Source organism: Cherax quadricarinatus, chromosome 67, assembly GCF_038502225.1.
Source record: "Cherax quadricarinatus isolate ZL_2023a chromosome 67, ASM3850222v1, whole genome shotgun sequence".
Lineage (NCBI taxonomy): Eukaryota > Metazoa > Arthropoda > Malacostraca > Decapoda > Parastacidae > Cherax > Cherax quadricarinatus.
The window spans coordinates 20,971,175-20,994,182 of NC_091358.1; the positions used below are offsets into that span (position 1 = coordinate 20,971,175).

Below are 23,008 nucleotides of genomic sequence, written 5' to 3' on the forward strand. Positions count from 1 at the left end.
CTGGTATACCTTGTACATGTACTGGTATACCTTGTACACGTACTGGTATACCTTGTACATGTACTGGTATACCTTGTACATGACCTGGTACACCTTGTACATGTACTGGTCTACCTTGTACATGTCGTGGTATACCTTGTACATGTGTTGGTATACCTTGTGCATGTACTGGTATACCTTATACATGTACTGGCATACCTTGTACATGTACTGGTATACCTTTTACATCTACTGGTATACCTTGTACATGTACTGGTATACCTTGCACATGTAATGGTATACCTTATACATATAATGATATACCTTGTACATGACCTGGTATACATTGTACATATACTGGTATACCTTGTACATGACCTGGTATACCTTGTACATGTACTGGTATACCTTGTACATGTACTGGTATACCTTGTACATGTACTGGTATACCTTATACATGTACTGGCATACCTTGTACATGTACTGGTATTCCTTGTACATGTACTGGTATACCTTGTACATGTACTAGTATACCTTATACATATTATACATATAATGGTATACCTTGTACGTGTACTGGTATACCTTGTACATGTACTGGTATACCTTGTACATGTGCTGGTATACCTTATACATATAATGGTATACCTTGTACGTGTTCTGGTATACCTTGTACATGTATTGGTATACCTTGTACATGTACTGGTGTACCTTGTACATGTCCTGGTATACCTTGTACATGTGTTGGTATACCTTGTGCATGTACTGGTATACCTTATACATGTACTGGCATACCTTGTACATGTACTGGTATACCTTGCACATGTAATGGTATACCTTATACATATAATGATATACCTTGTACATGACCTGGTATACATTGTACATATACTGGTATACCTTGTACATGACCTGGTATACCTTGTACATGTACTGGTATACCTTGTACATGTACTGGTATACCTTGTACATGTACTGGTATACCTTATACATGTACTGGCATACCTTGTACATGTACTGGTATTCCTTGTACATGTACTGGTATACCTTGTACATGTACTAGTATACCTTATACATATTATACATATAATGGTATACCTTGTACGTGTACTGGTATACCTTGTACATGTACTGGTATACCTTGTACATGTGCTGGTATACCTTATACATATAATGGTATACCTTGTACGTGTTCTGGTATACCTTGTACATGTATTGGTATACCTTGTACATGTACTGGTGTACCTTGTACATGTACTGGTATACCTTGTACATGTACTGGTATACCTTGTACATGTACTGGTATACCTTATACATATAATGGTATACCTTGTACGTGTACTGGTATACCTTCTACATGTACTGGTATACCTTGTACATGTACTGATGTACCTTGTACATGTACTGGTATACCTTGTACATGTACTGGTGTACCTTGTACATGTACTGGTATACCTTGTACATGTACTGGTATACCTTGTATATGTACTGGTATACCTTGTACATGTACTGGTATACCTTATACATACAATGGTATACCTTGTACGTGTACTGGTATACCTTTTACATGTACTGGTATACCTTGTACATGTACTGGTATACCTTGTACATGTACTGGTATATCTTGTTCATGTACTGGTATACCTTGTACATATACTGGTATACCTTATACATATAATGGTATACCTTGTACGTGTACTGGTATACCTTGTACATGTACTGGTATACCTTGTACATGTACTGGTGTACCTTGTACATGTACTGGTATACCTTGTACATGTACTGGTTACCTTGTACATATACTGGTATACCTTGTATATGTACTGGTATACCTTGTACATGTACTGGTATACCTTATACATACAATGGTATACCTTGTACGTGTACTGGTATACCTTTTACATGTACTGGTATACCTTGTACATGTACTGGTATACCTTGTACATGTACTGGTATATCTTGTTCATGTACTGGTATACCTTGTACATGTACTGGTATACCTTATACATATAATGGTATACCTTGTACGTGTACTGGTATACCTTGTACATGTACTGGTATACCTTGTACATGTACTGGTGTACCTTGTACATGTACTGGTATACCTTGTACATGTACTGGTGTACCTTGTACATGTACTGGTATACCTTGTACATGTACTGGTATACCTTGTATATGTACTGGTATACCTTGTACATGTACTGGTATACCTTATACATACAATGGTATACCTTGTACGTGTACTGGTATACCTTTTACATGTACTGGTATACCTTGTACATGTACTGGTATACCTTGTACATGTACTGGTATATCTTTTTTCATGTACTGGTATACCTTGTGCATGTACTGGTATACCTTATACATATAATGATATACCTTGTACGTGTACTGGTATACCTTGTACATGTTCTGGTATACCTTGTACATGTACTGGTATACCTTGTGCAGGTACTGGTATACCTTGTACATTTACTGGTATACCTTGTACATGTACTGGTATACCTTGTACATGTACTGGTATACCTTGTACATGTACTGGTATACCTTGTACATGTACTGGTATACCTTGTACATGTACTGGTATACCTTATACATATAATGATATACCTTTTACGTGTACTGGTATACCTTGTACATGTTCTGGTATACCTTGTACATGTACTGGTATACCTTGTACAGGTACTGGTATACCTTGTACATTTACTGGTATACCTTGTACATGTACTGGTATACCTTGTACATGTACTGTTATACCTTGTACATGTACTGGTATACCTTGTACATGTACTGGTATACATTGTACATGTACTGAGCACCTGGGTAGTCCTCACAGCTCCACACTAGGTGCTGGAGTAGGTTCACACGCGGAAATTAGTCTGAGTACATAGTTGTCATATGATTTAATAGGTGATCTTAGAACTCTAGTCGGTAGTAATTAGGTAACCAACGCTAATTAGGAACCGTAAATGAGATGATTAGGACTGACAGGAGTTAGGTGCTCTCCTAATATATTCACTGGGAGTATAGAAAGTATATATGACAGGTGTTTACACTGGTCACCTAGTACCTTCCTCTACTGTCTGTGTTCACCTAGCAGTAAGTAGGTATCTGGGCGTTAGTTGACTATTGTGGGTTGCATCCTGGGCAGGGTGAGACGTATGGGCAAGTCACCTTACACCTGCTGCTGCTGCTACCAGTGTTCACTTAGCAGTAAATAGGTACCTGGGTGTTAGTTGACAGTTGTTGTTGGGAAATAGGCCATACTGCCTTCTTATTCCAGAAGACTACCCATTACTACCATACCCTGAGAGAGGTGGGCACCACGTCATACCCATTCATCACTACCCCAATCAATTTTTCACAATGGGCATGAGGGTAGGGGTGGGTAATGTTAGTTTGGCACATCAGAACCAGACTGGGCAGACGGGAGACTATTATAGATCTTAGTGAGACTGTGTTTACAATGGGTAACTCCTCTGTAAATAATACAAAATAATCGTTTATTACATACCATTCTGACACATGAAAAAAGACTTTGTCAACTACAGTTGTAATTGATTAAAGGGTTGAAGGTTAGAAGTGGACCACAGGAGCGAAGGGATTCCACTTAGGGAATCAAAGGGTCAGTCCCCTTAGACCAGGAAATCATTACACAGATATGTACAAAGCACAATTAATTCTTCCTAAGTGTTCTAACACTGAAAGCTTCTATATTTTCTAACAGTCCTGATCATGTTACATTTCTAGTACTTTATGTTCCGCTCATAAAACAAATCTTACCTCTGTATATATATATATAAACAACAGTCTGGTTTTTAAACACCTTCATATACATAGAATTAATTACTTTTAAACAGTCGTGTTTATGTACAAAAGTTAGGGTAGTCTCTGGGCTCTGTTACTAAAAGAGGACTGTTCCTGTTGTAGGGATGTTCCTGTTGTAGGGATGTTCCTGTTGTAGGGATGTTCCTGTTGTAGGAGGCCAGGAAGGGAGCTATACACACAGGGACACTCATATATACGACACTTATGTATCCTCAACTCTGGAGGGACGTGGTTAAGATGTCACAGTTGCCGGCTAAATTTTAAATTGAAGTTTGACCTCGACATTACTTAGTAAGGGATGATATCGCTATTCCAATAGACACCATAGCACGTTTCGTCCTTCCAGGGGAGGAAACACACCTGCAAGTTTGTGTGGATTCAACCCTTTGCAGAATAGGGGCAGACAAAGGCGCTTATGGGGAGATGTGTTCCCCAGGGCGTGTCTAAGGTAAGAAGAATAACAATCAACTAACCTCTTTTCTCACTCAACATTTTGTCAACCATTCCACCAGAGAAGACGGGAAAACCACACTCTTTTAAACCACAAATGTTACCTTACAGCTAGGAAAAAAAAAAAAAACCATGCCTCATTATGTCACAATCTAGACAAACTCTCTAACAAATGTCGCACCTCCTAGTAAATACATAAAGGTAACACATGCTTCTTGTTCCAAATATTCTAGTGGAACTTCTAGGTAAATGCTTCCTAACCTTGTACCGTCTCTTAGCTGACCTCTTTCTGAATTCAGAAAAGCAGTATACACATTTCCAATTGTTTTAGTGTACATTACTAATTTTAAAACGGTTTAATATGCATTTTTATGTTGGGAATTTAAATGAGAGATTAGATTTAAAACTTCAAGCTTCGTGTGTTTCACAGAGCCACCAAATTAGTCCTAGAGGATTTAATATTGAATCAAGCTCACCATTTCAACTTTCAGAATAGGCCGAGGGCATTTCGCCCCCAAGGGAAGAGGGCCAGTGGGCTTACAAAGTTGGGTTACACTGCTTCCTACACTTCAAGCATATAACGGCCCTCTCCTCACATTTACCAATTCTAGGCAAAAATACCACCAAAACAACTATGAACTCTCACCATCTGCGTCTCTAAACTCACACACAGAATGATACAGTTCACCTTATTTACATATGTAATAATATTAAGCAGTTCTGTATGCTCTAAGATACAAGAAAACTCACCCAAAAGATTTACAGACGCCCATCAGGCTGATCTCAGGATCAGCTTCCATCAATACCCCAGTACGATACATGCAATATATTACTACAGACATGGGTCAGCGATAGGTCCCAGAGGAATGTTCATGTCACCGTATTCCGACACTTTCCTTGGTACAATTTTGGCTCTCCTTAGACAGTGGCAGGGGTTGGACAATAGTGCAAGTGTAACACACTTTACCTAACATACTGTTGATTCTTTCTTCAATTGTGACTATGTCTGGCTCTGTACAGAGCTAAACATAGTCTAGACATAGCTAGAAATAGTCTAGATATAGCTAGACATAGTCTAGACACAGTTTAGAGCTAAAGACACTTCTTAAATACTATCTCTTGAGAATCGCATTTTCCTGGTTGCGTTTCCAGTTGGGGTAAAACAAAGGTAATTTCGCTAGAAGAGAGACCGTAAAGTCGCCTGCACATACTATCCAATCCACGGGTTAGTTCTTAATAATCCTGGAGAGAGAGATGAACCAATTCCAGGATAAACCCTGACTGGAACTCCACTGGGGAGAGAGGATCTGACCTCGTTCCCCCTGAATGTTCAAGGCTTTGAATGTCAACACCTCGATTCTTGCAGTGGGATGAGGTCCCACTTGAGCCTTGCAGTGGGAGGAGGTCCCACTTGAGCCTTGCAGTGGTATGAGGTCCCACTTGAGCCTTCAGAACCTTATCAAAGATCATCTCAAGGAAATTATGAACCAAAATCGTCAGGTGTCGAAGTTTTGTGCGTCAGTGAGGTGGCCAGAACGACTTGAATTTCCTCAACAGCAAAAATGAACAATAGGAAGTAGGAGGTACAACTCCGATATAAAATAAACGAGACAGAATATATTCCAGGTTTTTTTTTTTTTACGCTGGAATATATTAGAACGTAATTTTTTTTTACACGCTGGTGACCAGCATCAACCAGCATCAACCAGCATCAACCAGTGTCAACAAGTGTTAACCAGCGTCAACCAGTGTCAGCAAGTGTCAATCAGTGTCAACCAGCATCAACTAGCATCAACCAGTGTCAACCAGCACCACCCAGTATCAACCAGTGTTACCAGCATCAACCAGCATCAACCAGTCTTAACCAGCATCAACCAGTGCCAACCAGTCTTAACCAGCATCAACCAGCATCAACCAGTGTCATCCAGCATCAACCAGTGCTAACCAGCATCAACCAGCATCAACCAGGGTCAACCAGCATCACCCAGGGTCAACCAGCATCAAGCAGCATCAACCAGCATCAACCAGTGTCAACCAGCATCACAAAATATCAACCAGCATCAAACAGCATCAAGCAGCATCAACCAGTCTTAACCAGCATCAACCAGTGTCAACCAGCATCACCCAACATCAATCAGCATCAACCAGCATCAAGCAGCATCAACCAGCATCACCCAGTGTCAACCAGCATCAACCAGTGTCAACCAGCATCAACCAATCTTAACCAGCATCAACAAGTGCTAACGAGCATCAACCAGCATCAACCAGAATCAACCAGTATCAACCAGTGTCAACCAGCATCAACCAGCACCAATCAGTGTCAACCAGAAACAACGAGCATCAAACAGCATCAACCAGCATCAACCAGTCTTAACCAGCATCAACTAGAATCAACCTGTATCAACCAGTGTCAATCAGTATCAACCAACATCAACCAGCATCAACCGGTGTCAACCAGCATTAACCAGCATCAACCAGCACCAACCAGAATCAACCAGTTTCAGCCAGCATCAACCATCATCAACCAGAATCAACCAGTATTAACCAGTGTCAACCAACATCAATGGCATCAACCGGTGTCAACCAGCATTAACCAACATCAACCAGAATCAACCAGTTTCAACCAGCATCAACCAGCATCAAACTGAATCAACCAGAATCAACCAGTATTAACCAGTGTCAACCAACATCAATGGCATCAACCGGTGTCAACCAGCATTACCCAGCATCAACCAGAATCAACAAGTTTCAACCAGCATCAACCAGCATCAAACTGAATCAACCAGAATCAACCAGTATTAACCAGTGTCAACCAGTAACAACCAGCATAAACCAGCATTAACCAGTATCAACCGATGTCAAAAGTATTAACTAGCATCAACCAACATCAACCAGCATCAACCAGCAACAACCAGCATCAACCTGAATCAACCAGAATCAACAAGTATCAACCAGTGTCAACCAGCATCAACCAACATCAACCAGCATTAACTAGCAGCAACCAGTATCAACCAGCATCAACCAATATCAGTCAGCTACAACCAGTATCAACCAGCATCAACCAGCATTAACCAGCATCAACCAGTATCAACCAGCATCAAACAGCATCAAGTAGCATCAACCAGCATCAACCAGTATCAACCAGCATGAAAAAGCATCAACCAGTATCAACCAGAATCAACCAGCATCAATCAGTATCAACCACTATCAACCAGCATCAACCAGCGTCAACCAGCATCAACCAGCATCAACCAGCATCAATCAGTATCAACCAGTATCAACCAGCATCAACCAACATCAACCAGCATTAACCAGCATAAACCAGCATCAACCAGTATTAATCAGCATTAACCAGCATCAACCAGTATCAACCAGCATCAGCCAGTAGCAAATAGTATCAACCAGCATCAATCATCGTTAACCAGCATCAATCAGTATCAACCAGCATCATCCAGCATCAACCAGCGTCAACCAGTATCAACCAGCATGAACCAGCATGAACCAGCATCAACCAGTATCAACCAGCATCATCCAGTATCAACCAGCATGAACCAGCATGAACCAGCATCATCCAGTATCAACCGACAGCAACCAGCATCAACCAGCATCAACCAGCATCAACCAGCATTAACCAGCATCAACCAATATCAACCGGCACCAACCAACATCAACCAGCATCAACCAGCATCAACCAGCAACAACCAGTATCAATCAGCATTAACCCGCAGCAACCAGCATCAACCAGTATCAACCAGCATCAACCAGCATCATCCAGTATCAACCAGCATCAACCAGTATCAACCAGCATCAAGAAGTATAAACCAACATCAATCAGTATCAACCAGCATCAACCAGCATCAACCAGCATCAACCAGTATCAACCAGCATCAACCAGCATCAACCAGCAACAACCAGTATCAACCAGCATCAACCAGCATCAACCAGCATTATCCAGTATCAACCAGCATGAACTGGTATCAACCATCATCAACCAGCATCAACCAGTATTAACGAGTATTAATCAGCATCAACCAGTACCAATCAGCATCAACCAGTATCAACCAGCACCAATCAACGTCAACCAGCATCAACCAGCATCAACCAGCATCAGCCAACATCAACCAGCACCAACCAACATCAACCAGCATCAACCACCAAAAACCAGTATCAACCATCATCAACCAGCATCAACCAGTGTCAACCAGCATCAATCAGCATCAACCAGCATCAACCAGTATCAACCAGCATCAACCAGCATCAACCAGCATCAACCTCCTTCAACCAGCATCAACCAGTATCAACCAGTAACAATAAGTATCAACCAGCATCAACCAGCATCAACCAGCATAAACCAGCATCAACCAGCAGTAACCAGCATCAACCAGCATCAACAAGTGTCAACCAGAAGCAACCAGCATCAACCAGTGTCAACGAGCATCAACAGCATCAACCAGCATCAATCAGCATCAACTAGCATCAACCAGTATCAACCAGTATCAACCAGCATCAACCGGCATCAACCAGCATCATCCAGCATGAACTAGCATCAACCAGCCTCAACCAGCCTCAACCAGCATCAACCAGCATCAACCAGCATCAACTAGTATCAACCATTATCATCCAGCATCAACCAATATCAACTAGTATCAACCAGCATCAACCAGTATCAACCAGCATCAACCTGCATCAACCAGCATCAACCAGTATCAACCATTATCATCCAGCATCAACCAATATCAACTAGTATCAACCAGCATCAACCAGTATCAACCAGCATCAACCAGCATCAACCAGTATCAACCAGTATCAACCAGCATCAACCAGCATCAACCAGTATCAACCAGCATCAACCAGCATCAACCAGCATTAACCAGTATCAACCAGCATCAACCAGCATCAACCAGCATCAACCAGCATCAACCAGCATCAACCAGCATCAACCAGCATCAACCAGCATCAACCAGCATCAACCAGCATCAACCAGCATCAACCAGCATCAACCAGCATCAACCAGCATCAACCAGCATCAACAAGTATCAACCAGCATCAACCAGCATCAACCAGCATCAACCAGCATCAACCAGCATCAACCAGCATCAACCAGCATCAACCAGCATCAACCAGCATCAGTTAGAAAAAAAAAATGGAATTTCGATGCCTTTGTGATAACATTTTACAGTGACATGACTGCACTGACATGACTGCACTGACATGACTGCACTGACATGACTGCACTGACATGACTGCACTGACATGACTGCACTGACATGACTGCACTGACATGACTGCACTGACATGACTGCACTGTCATGACTGCACTGACATGACTGCAATGACTTGACCACAGTGACATGACTGCAATGACATGACCACAGTGACATGACTGCAGTGACGTGACCACAGTGACATGACTGCAGTGACGTGACCACAGTGACATGACTGCAGTGACGTGACCACAGTGACATGACTGCAGTGACGTGACCACAGTGACATGACTGCAGTGACGTGACCACAGTGACATGACTGCACTGACATGACTGCAATGACGACTGCAGTGACTTGACCACAGTGACATGACTGCAATGACATGACTGCAGTGACTTGTCCACAGTGACATGACTGCAGTGATGTGACCACAGTGACATGACTGCAGTGACATGACTGCAGTGACTTGACCTCAGTGACATGATTGCAATGACATGACCACAGTGACATGACTGCAGTGACGTGACCACAGTGACATGACTGCAGTGACGTGACCACAGTGACATGACTGCAGTGACGTGACCAGTGACATGACTGCAGTGACGTGACCACAGTGACATGAATGCAGTGACGTGACCACAGTGACATGAATGCAGTGACGTGATCAGTCACATGACTGCAGTGACATGATCATGATAACATGACTGCAGTGACGTGACCACAGTGATGCGACTGCAGTGACATGATTGCAGTGACGTTACCACAGTGACATGACTGCAGCGACGTGATCACAGTGACATGACTGCAGTGATGTTAGCAGTGGCATGATTGCAGTGATGTGACCAGTGACGTGACCACAGTGATATGACTGCAATGACGTGACCAGTGACATGATTGCAGTGATGTGACCACACTGACATGACTGCAGTGACGTGGCCACAGTGACATGACTGCAGTGACATGACCACAGTGATGCGACTGCAGTGACATGATTGCAGTGACGTTACCACAGTGACATGACTGCAGCGACGTGATCACAGTGACATGACTGCAGTGATGTTAGCAGTGGCATGATTGTAGCGATGTGACCAGTGACATGGCTGCAGTGACGTGACGACAGTGACGCGACTGCAGTGACGTGACCACAGAGACATGACTACAGTGACATGACTGCAGTAACAAGACCACACTGACATGAGTGCAGTGGTATAACTAGCGACATGACTGCTGTGATATGACTCCAGTGACATGACCACAGTGACATGACTGGAGTGATATGACTGCAATGACGTGAACAAAGTGACAGTGACATGACCAAAGTGACATGACTGTAGTGACATGACTATCGTGACATGACTGCAGTAACGTGACCAAAGTGAAATGATTGTAGTGACATGACTACAGTAACGTGACCACAATGAAATGACTCTAATGCCACAGTGACACGACTGTGGTGGCATGACTACAGTGATGTAACTGCACTGACATGACTGCATTGATATGATTTCAGTGACATGACTGTAGTGACATGACTGCAGTGATGCGACTTTAGCGACATGACTGCATTGGCATGACTTCAGTGATGTGACTGTAGTGACGTGACTGCAGTGATATGACCACAATGACATGACTGCACTAACATGACTGCAATGACGTGACCACAGTGACATGACCACAGTGAAATGACTACAGTGGAATGACTGCAGTGATTGACTGTAGTGACGTGACTGCAGTGACATGACTGCATAGACCTGATTGCAGTGACATGATTGCAGTGATGTGAGTATAGTGACATGATTGCAGTGATATGACCACAGTAACATGACTCCAGTGACGCGACCACAGTGACATAACCAAAGTGACATGACCACAGTGACATGACTGCAGCTACATGACTGTAGTGATATTGCTGCAATGACATGACTGGAGTGACATGACTACAATGGCATGAATGCAGTAACATGATTGCAGTGACATGACTCCAGTGACATGACTACAGTGAGGTGACTGCAGTTTCATGACTGCAATAACATGGCTGTAGTGACGTGACTACAGGGACGTGACTACAGTGAACTGACTGCAGTGACATGACATTCCTCTCAGCACCACGGACTCTGGTGCTGATGGAAGGTATCCCTCCCTGGTACTGTTGGAAGGTATCCCTCCCTGGTACCGCTGTAGGGTATCCCTATCTGGTACTGCTGGAGGGTATCCCTCCCTGGTACTCTGGAGTACTCTCAATGAGGAGGTTGATACCCCTTCTTATGTCGAGGTATACCCAGCCTTCTGTAGCAGAGTATGTTCTGAAGGTATAACCCCCGTCCGAGGCAGTGTAGGGTACAGACTCAAGGTATACCCCGTCTACAGCAGTAGAGGCTGGTATCCCTCTCATCAACGGCTCTACATGGTAAACTACGACACTTTTCAACTAGAGAGAGAGAGCTCAATATCCCTTCTAGAAGACAAGATAAATTGAATGTTCGTGGCAGTGATTTGTAACGATAGTTGCATATAGCCCGCGCTATGCCTCGTCCCGACTCCCTAAGACGTAGGAGGGGAACCTGAGTCCTTGGATGTATACCAGGGACCTCAGTCACCTAATGAGGGTCACCTGTGCCTCGTCCCGACTCCCTAAGACGTAGGAAGGGGACCTGAGTCCTTGGATGTATATCAGGGACCTCAGTCACCTAATGAGGATCACCTGTGCCTCGTCCCGACTCTCAAAGACGTAGGAGGGGGACCTGAGTCTTTGGATGTACACCAAGGGACCTTAGTCACCTAATGAAGGTCACCTACGCCACTGTTTAAGGGTTTTTATTTTTGTTTAAAGTTGACAACATAACTTACTGACAAGTGTAATCCTGTTTTAAGGTGTGGATTACCAGGGGATTTAATCTCACCTGAGGGAGACAGAATTCTTCCTTGATGTCCCTGTGGATTACAAGGGATTTAAATCCACTTTCAGGTGTCAGGGGAGGGGATTAACACGTTCCAAGGGACTTGAAGTGTTCACAGCTTCTAGTCACCTATTATTAGGTGCTACATACCCAATAAAGAATTAGGTGAGGCTACACCTGACGTCCCCAGAGACTGCAACTATTAGACGTCTTTGTACGTCTTCGACGCATCGTCAGCATGCCAACAGCTAGCAACAACAGGTCCCTGGATCAGGGACCGGCGAGGATTGACGGGTTAACAGCAAAGTAACATCGACGCACTGGCTTCAGTGCTTTAGCTAGCTGAAGTCTTGGAGGCTTTACTTTTGAAGCTAGAATTCTGAACGGGAGTTCGGCTAAGGCGAGGTCCTCAGCTGGAGACTGTCTCGGCCTCGTCCTTGTCCTCTTCGGTCTCAGTCTCCGGGTCGAGGCCGCGGGTGGCAGTGAGGTCGGACGTCGTTTCTGACGCCCCGGGTGGCAGGGAGTTAGTAGGGGCGGCGGTGGTTGTGGATGGCGGGGAGGTTATGGATGAGGTCGGGGTGGAGGTAGTGGAGGTGGACCCAGGAGCCGAGGGCTCGCTAGCCGGGCCACTGAGGGCCTCGGGGCCACTCAGGGCCTCCCCGCTTGCGGCACTCGTGGCCATGGCCCCCAGCACCAACTTGGACCGCAGGTTAGCAGGAGGATTCGGGGAGGAGTCGCTCCCGGAGCCTGGGGACTGCGTGGTGGTCGGTGTGGTCCGCGGAGTGGATCGCGGCGTGCTCATGCGCGTCGCGGTACTCCCGACTTTCCACCTCGCTGAGTCGAGATGCGAAGGCCGCGCATTCCGAACATTCGCTGCTACCGCTTCCCGAGCTGTCTGGAACAAACAGTGTCACAGAATCCTGCTAACATTCACGAACAATTCTACATTTCTAAATCTAGTACAGTGGTACCTCAGGATACGAACAGCTACCAACACCAACAATTATGTAAGTGTATTTTTGTAAGTGCTTTTGTAAGCGCATTTTTGGAGATCTAGAACGGATTAATCTAATTTGCATTATTCCTTATGGGAATAAATTCGTTCGGTGTCACCACTCGAACAGCCTTCTGGAACGAATTAAGTTCGTATACCAAGGTACCGTACACACACAAAAAAACGAGATTTTTAAAGTTATCCCTTAAAAATACACAAAAGCAGGGGAAATCCATAAAAATAATCCCAAAAAAAGGTATTTTCAAGGTAATCGTTCAAATTAATTAACAAATAAATCTACAGTTCTAAAATTAGATAGGCCTATGTAACAGGAGTGTTGTGAAGTGAGGCGCCAGGTGAGGTGTGTTGAAACTGTGTTAGTTGTGAGATTGACTTGCCTAGCATAGAACAGTAGGCCTACTGCTGTCTTGGGTGTGAAATAAACCTGCCTAACATAGGACATTAGGCCTACTGCAGTGTTAGTTGTGAGATGAACGATTCTAACATAAGCCAGTAGGCCTGTTACAGTGTTCGTTAATATATGACTTGTTGCTCAACCTCTACCCAGGATGATTTTTCTTTGCTACTCGGCATAGCAATAAGTCATGTATTAACGAACACAAAGGCCTACTGGCCTATGGTAGAGTCGTCCTTCTCACACCTAACACTACAGTAGGCCTAATGGCATATACTAGGCAAGTTTTTTCGAAATCCAACACTTACCAACCACATATCTGTCCAAGATGTTCATAGTGAAAATAATACTCCATTCACACGTCACCTGCCTCTTCACCTCACTCTGTGGGCGAAACGTTGTCAGTAAATGATGGCATTATACTGCGTTTATCTCTCTCTTTTTATCTCGCAAGAATTTTATATTATGTCTCTCCAGACCTCGAACTAGAAGCTTAGTCTTCAACAACACTCGAACTAGAAGCCTAGTCATCAAGAACCCTGGAAGTAGAAGCCTAGTCTTCAAGAGCCCTCGAACTCCAAGCCTAGTCTTCAAGAGTCCTCAAACTCCAAGCCTAGTCTTCAAGAGTCCTCAAACTCCAAGCCTAGTCTTCAAGAGTCCTCAAACTCCAAGCCTAGTCTTCAAGAGTCCTCAAACTCCAAGCCTAGTACTCAAGAGTCCTCAAACTCCAAGCCTAGTCTTCAAGAGTCCTCAAACTCCAAGCCTAGTCTTCAAGAGTCCTCAAACTCCAAGCCTAGTCTTCAAGAGTCCTCAAACTCCAAGCCTAGTCTTCAAGAGTCCTCAAACTCCAAGCCTAGTCTTCAAGAGTCCTCAAACTCCAAGCCTAGTCTTTAAGAGCCCTCAAACTCCAAGCCTAGTCTTCAAGAGCCCTCAAACTCCAAGCCTAGTCATCAAGAACCCTGGAAGTAGAAGCCTAGTCTTCAAGAGCCCTCGAACTCCACGCCTAGTCTTCAAGAGCCCTCAAACTCCAAGCCTAGTCTTCAAGAGCCCTCAAACTCCAAGCCTAGTCTTCAAGAGCCCTCAAACTCCAAGCCTAGTCTTCAAGAGCCCTCAAACTCCAAGCCTAGTCTTCAAGAGCCCTCAAACTCCAAGCCTAGTCTTCAAGAGCCCTCAAACTCCAAGCCTAGTCTTCAAGAGCCCTCAAACTCCAAGCCTAGTCTTCAAGAGCCCTCAAACTCCAAGCCTAGTCATCAAGAACCCTGGAAGTAGAAGCCTAGTCTTCAAGAGCCCTCGAACTCCAAGCCTAGTCTTCAAGAGCCCTCAAACTCCAAGCCTAGTCTTCAAGAGCCCTCAAACTCCAAGCCTAGTCATCAAGAACCCTGGAAGTAGAAGCCTAGTCTTCAAGAGCCCTCGAACTCCACGCCTAGTCTTCAAGAGCCCTCAAACTCCAACCCTAGTCTTCAAGAGCCCTCAAACTCCAACCCTAGTCTTCAAGAGCCCTCAAACTCCAAGCCTAGTCTTCAAGAGCCCTCAAACTCCAAGCCTAGTCTTCAAGAGCCCTCAAACTCCAAGCCTAGTCATCAAGAACCCTGGAAGTAGAAGCCTAGTCTTCAAGAGCCCTCGAACTCCAAGCCTAGTCTTCAAGAGCCCTCAAACTCCAAGCCTAGTCTTCAAGAGCCCTCAAACTCCAAGCCTAGTCTTCAAGAGCCCTCAAACTCCAAGCCTAGTCTTCAAGAGCCCTCGAACTCCAAGCCTAGTCTTCAAGAGCCCTCAAACTCCAAGCCTAGTCTTCAAGAGCCCTCGAACTCCAAGCCTAGTCTTCAAGAGCCCTCAAACTCCAAGCCTAGTCTTCAAGAACCCTCAAACTCCAAGCCTAGTCTTCAAGAACCCTCAAACTCCAAGCCTAGTCTTCAAGAGCCCTCGAACTCCAAGCCTAGTCTTCAAGAGCCCTCGAACTCCAAGCCTAGTCTTCAAGAGCCCTCAAACTCCAAGCCTAGTCTTCAAGAGCCCTCAAACTCCAAGCCTAGTCATCAAGAACCCTGGAAGTAGAAGCCTAGTCTTCAAGAGCCCTCGAACTCCAAGCCTAGTCTTCAAGAGCCCTCAAACTCCAAGCCTAGTCTTCAAGAGCCCTCAAACTCCAAGCCTAGTCTTCAAGAGCCCTCAAACTCCAAGCCTAGTCTTCAAGAACCCTCAAACTCCAAGCCTAGTCTTCAAGAACCCTCAAACTCCAAGCCTAGTCTTCAAGAACCCTCAAACTCCAAGCCTAGTCTTCAAGAACCCTCAAACTCCAAGCCTAGTCTTCAAGAGCCCTCGAACTCCACGCCTAGTCTTCAAGAGCCCTCGAACTCCACGCCTAGTCTTCAAGAGCCCTCACACTCCACGCCTAGTCTTCAAGAACCTAGAAAACAATGAACGTAAACATTACCTGACTTCGAGGGCCAGAGGTCCAGCAGGAACTTGAGAATACTGATTGGTTGATGAAAATCCATAGCGTCTTCACCCTCACTTTGGAGCATCAGAACTGGCCCAAAACATATAGCCAGGTTCTGAGTGGTCATCTTGTTCCTCTCTGATTGGCTGGCGACCAGTCGTAAGTGATCCATTAAGAGAAACAGCGTCATCTGTGGGAGGAACAAATCCAGTTGAGGATTTGTAGAGATTTTATTGGGTTAGGATTTTATTGGTCTGGATTAACTGGGCGGGTTAACTAGACAGGGATAACCCGGAGGTACAATCCAGAACAGTTAATTATTCCTGTTTACCGTTGATCTGAGCAACGAAGAGTCACCCCGTTGACTGTTACGAGACAGTCTGATATCTTTTAGGTAAATGGACACAAGTGCAACTAATGTGACATTTTATTGTGGCAATGTTTCGCTCTCCAGACGCTTAGTCAAGACGAGAGAAACGTTGCCACAATAAACTGTCACATTAGTTGTTTCTGTGTCCAATTACCCAATATTTTTGTTGACAATTCTACCATTGTTATTAATATGTGTTGATCAACCTCTTGATCTTGTGCAGCCTAAAACTGATAATTAATCCCCGTTTGCCGTTGTTAGACTAAGTCTGAGAACCACACATTCTACCTGTTGGCCGTTGTTAGACAGTCTAATATCGAGAACATGAGCTGTTAGACAGTCTAAGAAGCACTCACCCTGTTGACCTCGAGTAGACAGTCTAAGGACCAGTCACTCACCCTGTTGACCTCGAGTAGACAGTCTAAGGACCAGTCACTCCTCGAGTAGACAGTCTAAGGACCAGTCACTCCTCGAGTAGACAGTCTAAGGACCAGTCACTCCTCGAGTAGACAGTCTAAGGACCAGTCACTCCTCGAGTAGACAGTCTAAGGACCAGTCACTCCTCGAGTAGACAGTCTAAGGACCAGTTACTCACCCTGTTGACCTTGGGTAGACAGTCTAATATTGAGAACATAAGTTTAGCGTTGCCTTGCGGGTCGTCTGGAAGCATAACTGTCAGAGCGTCAACCAGCATCTGATACAAGCACTTGGTGAAGAGTGGTTCAGGAAGCTCCCGTAGGTAGTCCTTCAGGATACCTGCAACGAGGGATACCTGTTAGCAGACCTGGCAGGAGGGATACTTGCAACGAGGAATATCTCTTATGAGACCTAGGAGGAGGAGGGATATATCTTAGTAGACCTGGGACGAGAGATACCTACGAGGGATACCCGTTAGTAAACCTGGCAGGAGGGATACTTGCAACGAGGAATATCTCTTATGAGACCTAGGAGGAGGAGGGATACCTGGGAGGAGGGATATATCTTAGTAGACCTGGGACGAGAGATACCTACGAGGGATACCCGTTAGTAAACCTGGCAGGAGGGATACTTGCAACGAGGAATATCTCTTATGAGACCTAGGAAGAGGAGGGATACCTGGGAGGAGGGATATATCTTAGTAGACCTGGGACGAGAGATACCTACGAGGGATACCCGTTAGTAAACCTGGCAGGAGGGATACTTGCAACGAGGAATATCTCTTATGAGCCCTAGGAGGAGGGATGTATCTTAGTAGACCTGGGACGAGAGATACCTACGAGGGATACTCGTTAGTAAACCTGGCAGGAGGGATATCTACAACGAGGAATATCTTTTATGAGACCTAGGAGGAGGAGGGATACCTGGGAGGAGGGATATATCTTAGTAGACCTGGGACGAGAGATACCTACGAGGGATACCCGTTAGTAAACCTGGCAGGAGGGATACTTGCAACGAGGAATATCTCTTATGAGACCTAGGAAGAGGAGGGATACCTGGGAGGAGGGATATATCTTAGTAGACCTGGGACGAGAGATACCTACGAGGGATACCCGTTAGTAAACCTGGCAGGAGGGATACTTGCAACGAGGAATATCTCTTATGAGCCCTAGGAGGAGGGATGTATCTTAGTAGACCTGGGACGAGAGATACCTACGAGGGATACTCGTTAGTAAACCTGGCAGGAGGGATATCTACAACGAGGAATATCTTTTATGAGACCTAGGAGGAGGAGGGATACCTGGGAGGAGGGATATATCTTAGTAAACCTGGGACGAGAGATACCTACAACGAGGGATACATGTTAGCAGACCTGGCAGGAGGGATACCTGCAACGAAGAATATATCTTATCAAACCTAGGAGGAGGGATACATCGTACCAAACCCTGGAGGAGAGGTATCTACAACGAGGGATATCTGTTAGAAGGTCTAGCAGGGGGGAATATATTCAACAACGGTTATTTGTTAAGAGACCTGGGAGGAGGGATACTTAAGAGAAAGAATATCTGAGAGAAGGAATACCTGAGAGAAACGATAAATGTCAGATGCTTGTTAGAAGGGATACCGGTAATGACGGACACCTGATAGAAGGGACATGGGTTAGGAGGGACACCTTCTAGAAGGGATACCGGTTAGAAAACATACCTGCTAGAAGGGATACTGACTATAAGGAATACTTGCAAAAGAGGATGCTAGCTATAGGAATACCAGCTAGAAAGAATGTCGTTTAGAAGGAATACTGGCTAGAAAGTCTACCTAATGAAGGGGATACTTTCTAGCGAGAATACCTGCTAAAAGAATGCTTGTTAAAAGGGATACTGGTATAATAGACGATATCGGATATGAGGAAGGCCAGCTGGAAGGGATACTGGTTAAGAGGGACTCCTGCCAAAGAGATACAAACTTCATGTGATATCGGTTAGGAATACTTGCTAGAGGGGATACCGGCTAGAGACATTGGTTATGAGCGAATGCCATCTAGTTGGTATACAAGTTAGAAGGGATACTTACTAAAAAGGAATACCAATTACATAGGACATCGGGTAGGAAGGATACCTGCCTGAAGACATACCAGTAAGAGGGGATATTTCCTAGAAAGTATACCTACTAGAAGGAATACCTATTAGAAGGGATACCAGTTCATTATACATATTTACTGATTAGTTACGAATTCATATTGACTGGTTAGGTTTGAAGTCTATCTACTACACGAGGGTCATTAAGGCTGGTTGGTTGGTTAATGGGGTTTAAAGTCTATCTACTACACGAGGGTCATTAAGGCTGGTTGGCTGGTTAATGGGGTTTAAAGTCTATCTACTACACGAGGGTCATTAAGGCTGGTTGGCTGGTTAATGGGGTTTAAAGTCTATCTACTACACGAGGGTCATTAAGACTGGTTGGTTGGTTGGTTAATGGGGTTTAAAGTCTATCTACTGCACGAGGGTCATTAAGGCTGGTTGGCTGGTTAATGGGGTTTAAAGTCTATCTACTGCACGAGGGTCATTAAAGCTGGTTGGTTGGTTAATGGGGTTTAATGACCCTCGTGTAGAAGATAGACTTTAAACCCCATTAACCAACCAACCAGTCTTAATGACCCAGGTGTAATATATAGACTTTAAGACTGCAGGTCACCTGTACACCACTAGTCAAGAATACTTTAATACCTAAAATACTGATTAATGTAAACTACCGGTGTATATACACTGAGATATATATACCACTCAATCTATATTCACTGAGATATACACCTCTCAGTTAGATGTACATACCTCTCAATGTTTTATACACTGAGATGTACACCTTGGGAGGGCGCGAACCGCAGTTCGTAAATTGAGAGTGGAACACTGTAGCTTGTCGACTACCCAGGCCTCTTAACAGGAGAGGCGTAGTGCACCAAGTATTACCTTTGTATCCTTCCTGGTAGAGGCCTGAGTAAGCAAGACAGAAGAGTGTTGGTCTGTCAATTTAAGAGCCGCGGTTCACGCCCCTCGTCTACCCTTCTGTTTATCCATTGTAAATGGGCGAAATTATTTACACACATTACACCTCAGTCCACAGCAGGATTCGAACCTGGACATTCCGCATCAGAGTACGCAGTGCTGAGATCTGGCTCAGTGACTTAAGTACTCTGATGCATAGTGTGCAGGTTCGAATTCTGCTGTGGACTGAGAAATAATGTTTGTATATATATAATCTTAGTAAGAAGCTAACTTACAATCTAGCAGTCTAGGAAATTAGCTAAGAGAGTAACTAGCAGTGCAGCAAGTTAGCTAACAAAGTCATGTACTAACCAGTAATAACGTTGATGTCTGGAACATTATCAGAGGAGAGGTCGACCAGTCTGGGGTTCCTCTCAAAGGCATCTCTCAGAAGCCTCTTTTTGGTGGCAGACCCACACAGTCTGTAGAGACCGATAATGTCCAGCCCTCTCCTCTCCACCTCGGCCACACATCTGGCTATGATCAGAGGGACAGTTCCCCCACCGGACTCCCGGTTAGAGACCGAATCCAGGTCCAGACCGAACAGGGAGCCCTTGCGTACCCCTGGAGTTCGTAGAAAGGCTTGTCGTGGAGGTGTATACCTTAATTTTAAGTATAGTGTCCCTCTAGGCTCTATTTTAAGAGCTAGCTGATGTAAGGGGGACTCTTTAAGTAGGCTGACTAAGTGGACTGACCCCTTGTAACACAACTTATGCCTGAACTGCGGATCCCACGAGTAGATTAGAAAATCTAGTTCCTTGTTGTTGATGAGGTCCAGATCGAAGGTTTCGTCCCAGTCGAAGTTCAGATCACCAGTTCGTACGACCGTTCGTGCCTTGTGCACACGATCACACTCAAGCACGCAATACAAGTCACGAAATTCAGATCGTCCTGCAGCCTTTAGGCCTCTTCCGGCCAGCAGATGAACCCATAGCATCCCAGAGACGCCCTCACTCACACCGCCCATGTTACTCACGCCCACTTTGTACTTTAAGAACTCTGAAATGTAAAGAAAACCATTTAGATACCTACACCGAAGCCTCTCAGTCTACACTGTGCCACTGAGGCAGTTAAATCTACATACATTAAAATAGAGGAATCTGTCGATACAATGAAATCAATTGACCAGAACTGGTATCTAGGTGAGGATGATGTGGTATGTTCTGGTCCAGTGTCAAGTTATACTGAGACCATAGTAGTCCAGGAGGGACCAAGATGTCCCTCCTGGACCACCGTGGGTCAGGAGGGACACTCCAGTAATAGAACTGTTCCAGTCAGAAACTATTCCAATCAGATAATTAAGTTTTTGTTAATTTCTTGTTGAAATGTTGTTTGTCAATCTTGTACCCGTTCTGAGTCAAACACAGTCACTGACTATGATGTCCTTGATACATAGTCTAGTTTCCCCTGCTGTCCGGTGCTGAGGATGTAGGGCAGCTACTGGGGTCACCTGAGAGCTCATGGTTTCCTTCACTGGACAGTGCAACACTGAAGGTACCAATCTGTCGATGGACTGGGTATGAACAGTACCTTTGCTTAAGACATTAACTGTTGTGACAGTACCACTGTCATCAGCGTGCATGGTCACAATGTTTCTGAGCGGTCACAGTGTTCCCTTAGTGACGTAGGGTAATCTTCACACCAGACCTTCTCTCAGTGTTCGATGACAGAGCTAAGGTGTTACAACTTCCATCTGAGTTAGTCAGACTCAAGGTAATTAGGATCTAATACATGACTGTCTTACATGGGAGGTACTGGCTCAAGTCGACGTCCACATATCTAATGACTAAAATACCGGGAGCAAGGGGATAGTAACTCCTTCTCCCGTATAAATTACTAAATTTAAAAAGAGAAACTTTCGTTTTTCTTTTTGGGCCACCCTGCCTTGGTGGGATACGGCCGGTTTGTTGAAAAAAGAAGCCGTAGGGAGACTCCACAGTTTTAGTGTGTCTAGATCTTTGCTGACATATGTCAGAGATCGGTTATTAATTCTGTTCTCAACTTCAGTCACCACTGACCTGAACTCTTCTAGGTCAATCTGTGTATGATGGAGAATCTTCAGGCATCCCGTCACGAGGCCGACAAGCCTCTCATAAAACCCTCCTCGCCAGGGAGCCTTGGGAGGTAAGTGCTTCCAGCAATAACACTGCTGATGTAACATCTGCTGGACCTCTGTTCGAATATCTATTCGAGGTAAGCAGCACCAGCGACAAAGCTCGTTCTGTGGTCTAAAATCAGCAACCTGGTACATGACCTTCTAGCAGCAGTCATGTGAATGGCGACCTCGAAGTGCATCGCTCTAGTGGTAGCCATGGTGAACATGTACACATAAGCCTTGAGAGTGACATTGTCTGGTGTATTGGTCAGAATGATCGGCCGGGTGTAGTCATCTCCAAGTCACTTCAAAAGGAGAAACGTGTCGCACTATTTTGGCAGGGGAAGGTGGTGGCCAGGGTATTGGCAGCGTCATCCATCCACATAACGGCAGGGGACACAGCACTTTGTTTCTTCGCACTGTCTTCTCTGCGGTATCCAGTATGACTGATGGATATGGCATACCTGCATAGGGTTTCGGGGGTCAGCGCCCCCGGGCCCAGTCCATGACCAGGTCTCGTGATGCATCAAGGTCTGATCAACCAGGCTGTTACTGCTGGCTGCACGTAAACCGACGTACGAACCACAGCCCGGCTGATCAGGTACTGACTTTAGGTGTCTGTCCAGTGCCTTCTTGAAGACAGCCAAGGGTCTATTGGTAATCCCCCTTATGTATGCTGGGAGGCAGTTGAACAGTCTTGGACCCCTGACACTTATTGTGTTGTCTCTTAGCGTACTCATGGCACCCCTGCTCTTCACTGGAGGGATGCTGCATCTCCTGCATAGTGTGTCCTGGACACTTAGTTGTTTCTCGCTATTCTGAAGTGATAAGTCTCTGTGCTGACTTAGAAGTGAATCATGACCGCCTTAGAGAATTCCAGAGTTATCCT

The 23,008-nt window shown here is 44.8% G+C and overlaps 1 protein-coding gene across 3 annotated transcripts in view; it reads right to left on the reverse strand.

Annotated features, from left to right (window-relative positions):
• Positions 1-10,249: 10,249 nt before the first annotated feature.
• The window catches only part of RhoGAP100F (Rho GTPase activating protein at 100F), a 587,716-nt gene continuing 574,957 nt past the window's right edge, over positions 10,250-23,008 (reverse strand). For all 3 annotated transcript variants that reach the window (XM_070099441.1, XM_070099442.1, XM_070099440.1), the window contains 4 exons: positions 20,337-21,023; positions 17,165-17,325; positions 16,194-16,389; positions 10,250-13,250 (listed from right to left, as the gene is read on the reverse strand). In XM_070099441.1, coding sequence (XP_069955542.1) covers positions 12,769-13,250; positions 16,194-16,389; positions 17,165-17,325; positions 20,337-21,023 — 1,526 coding nt within the window. In that variant the 3' untranslated portion in view covers positions 10,250-12,768. The remainder of the gene's footprint in view (positions 13,251-16,193; positions 16,390-17,164; positions 17,326-20,336; positions 21,024-23,008) is intronic.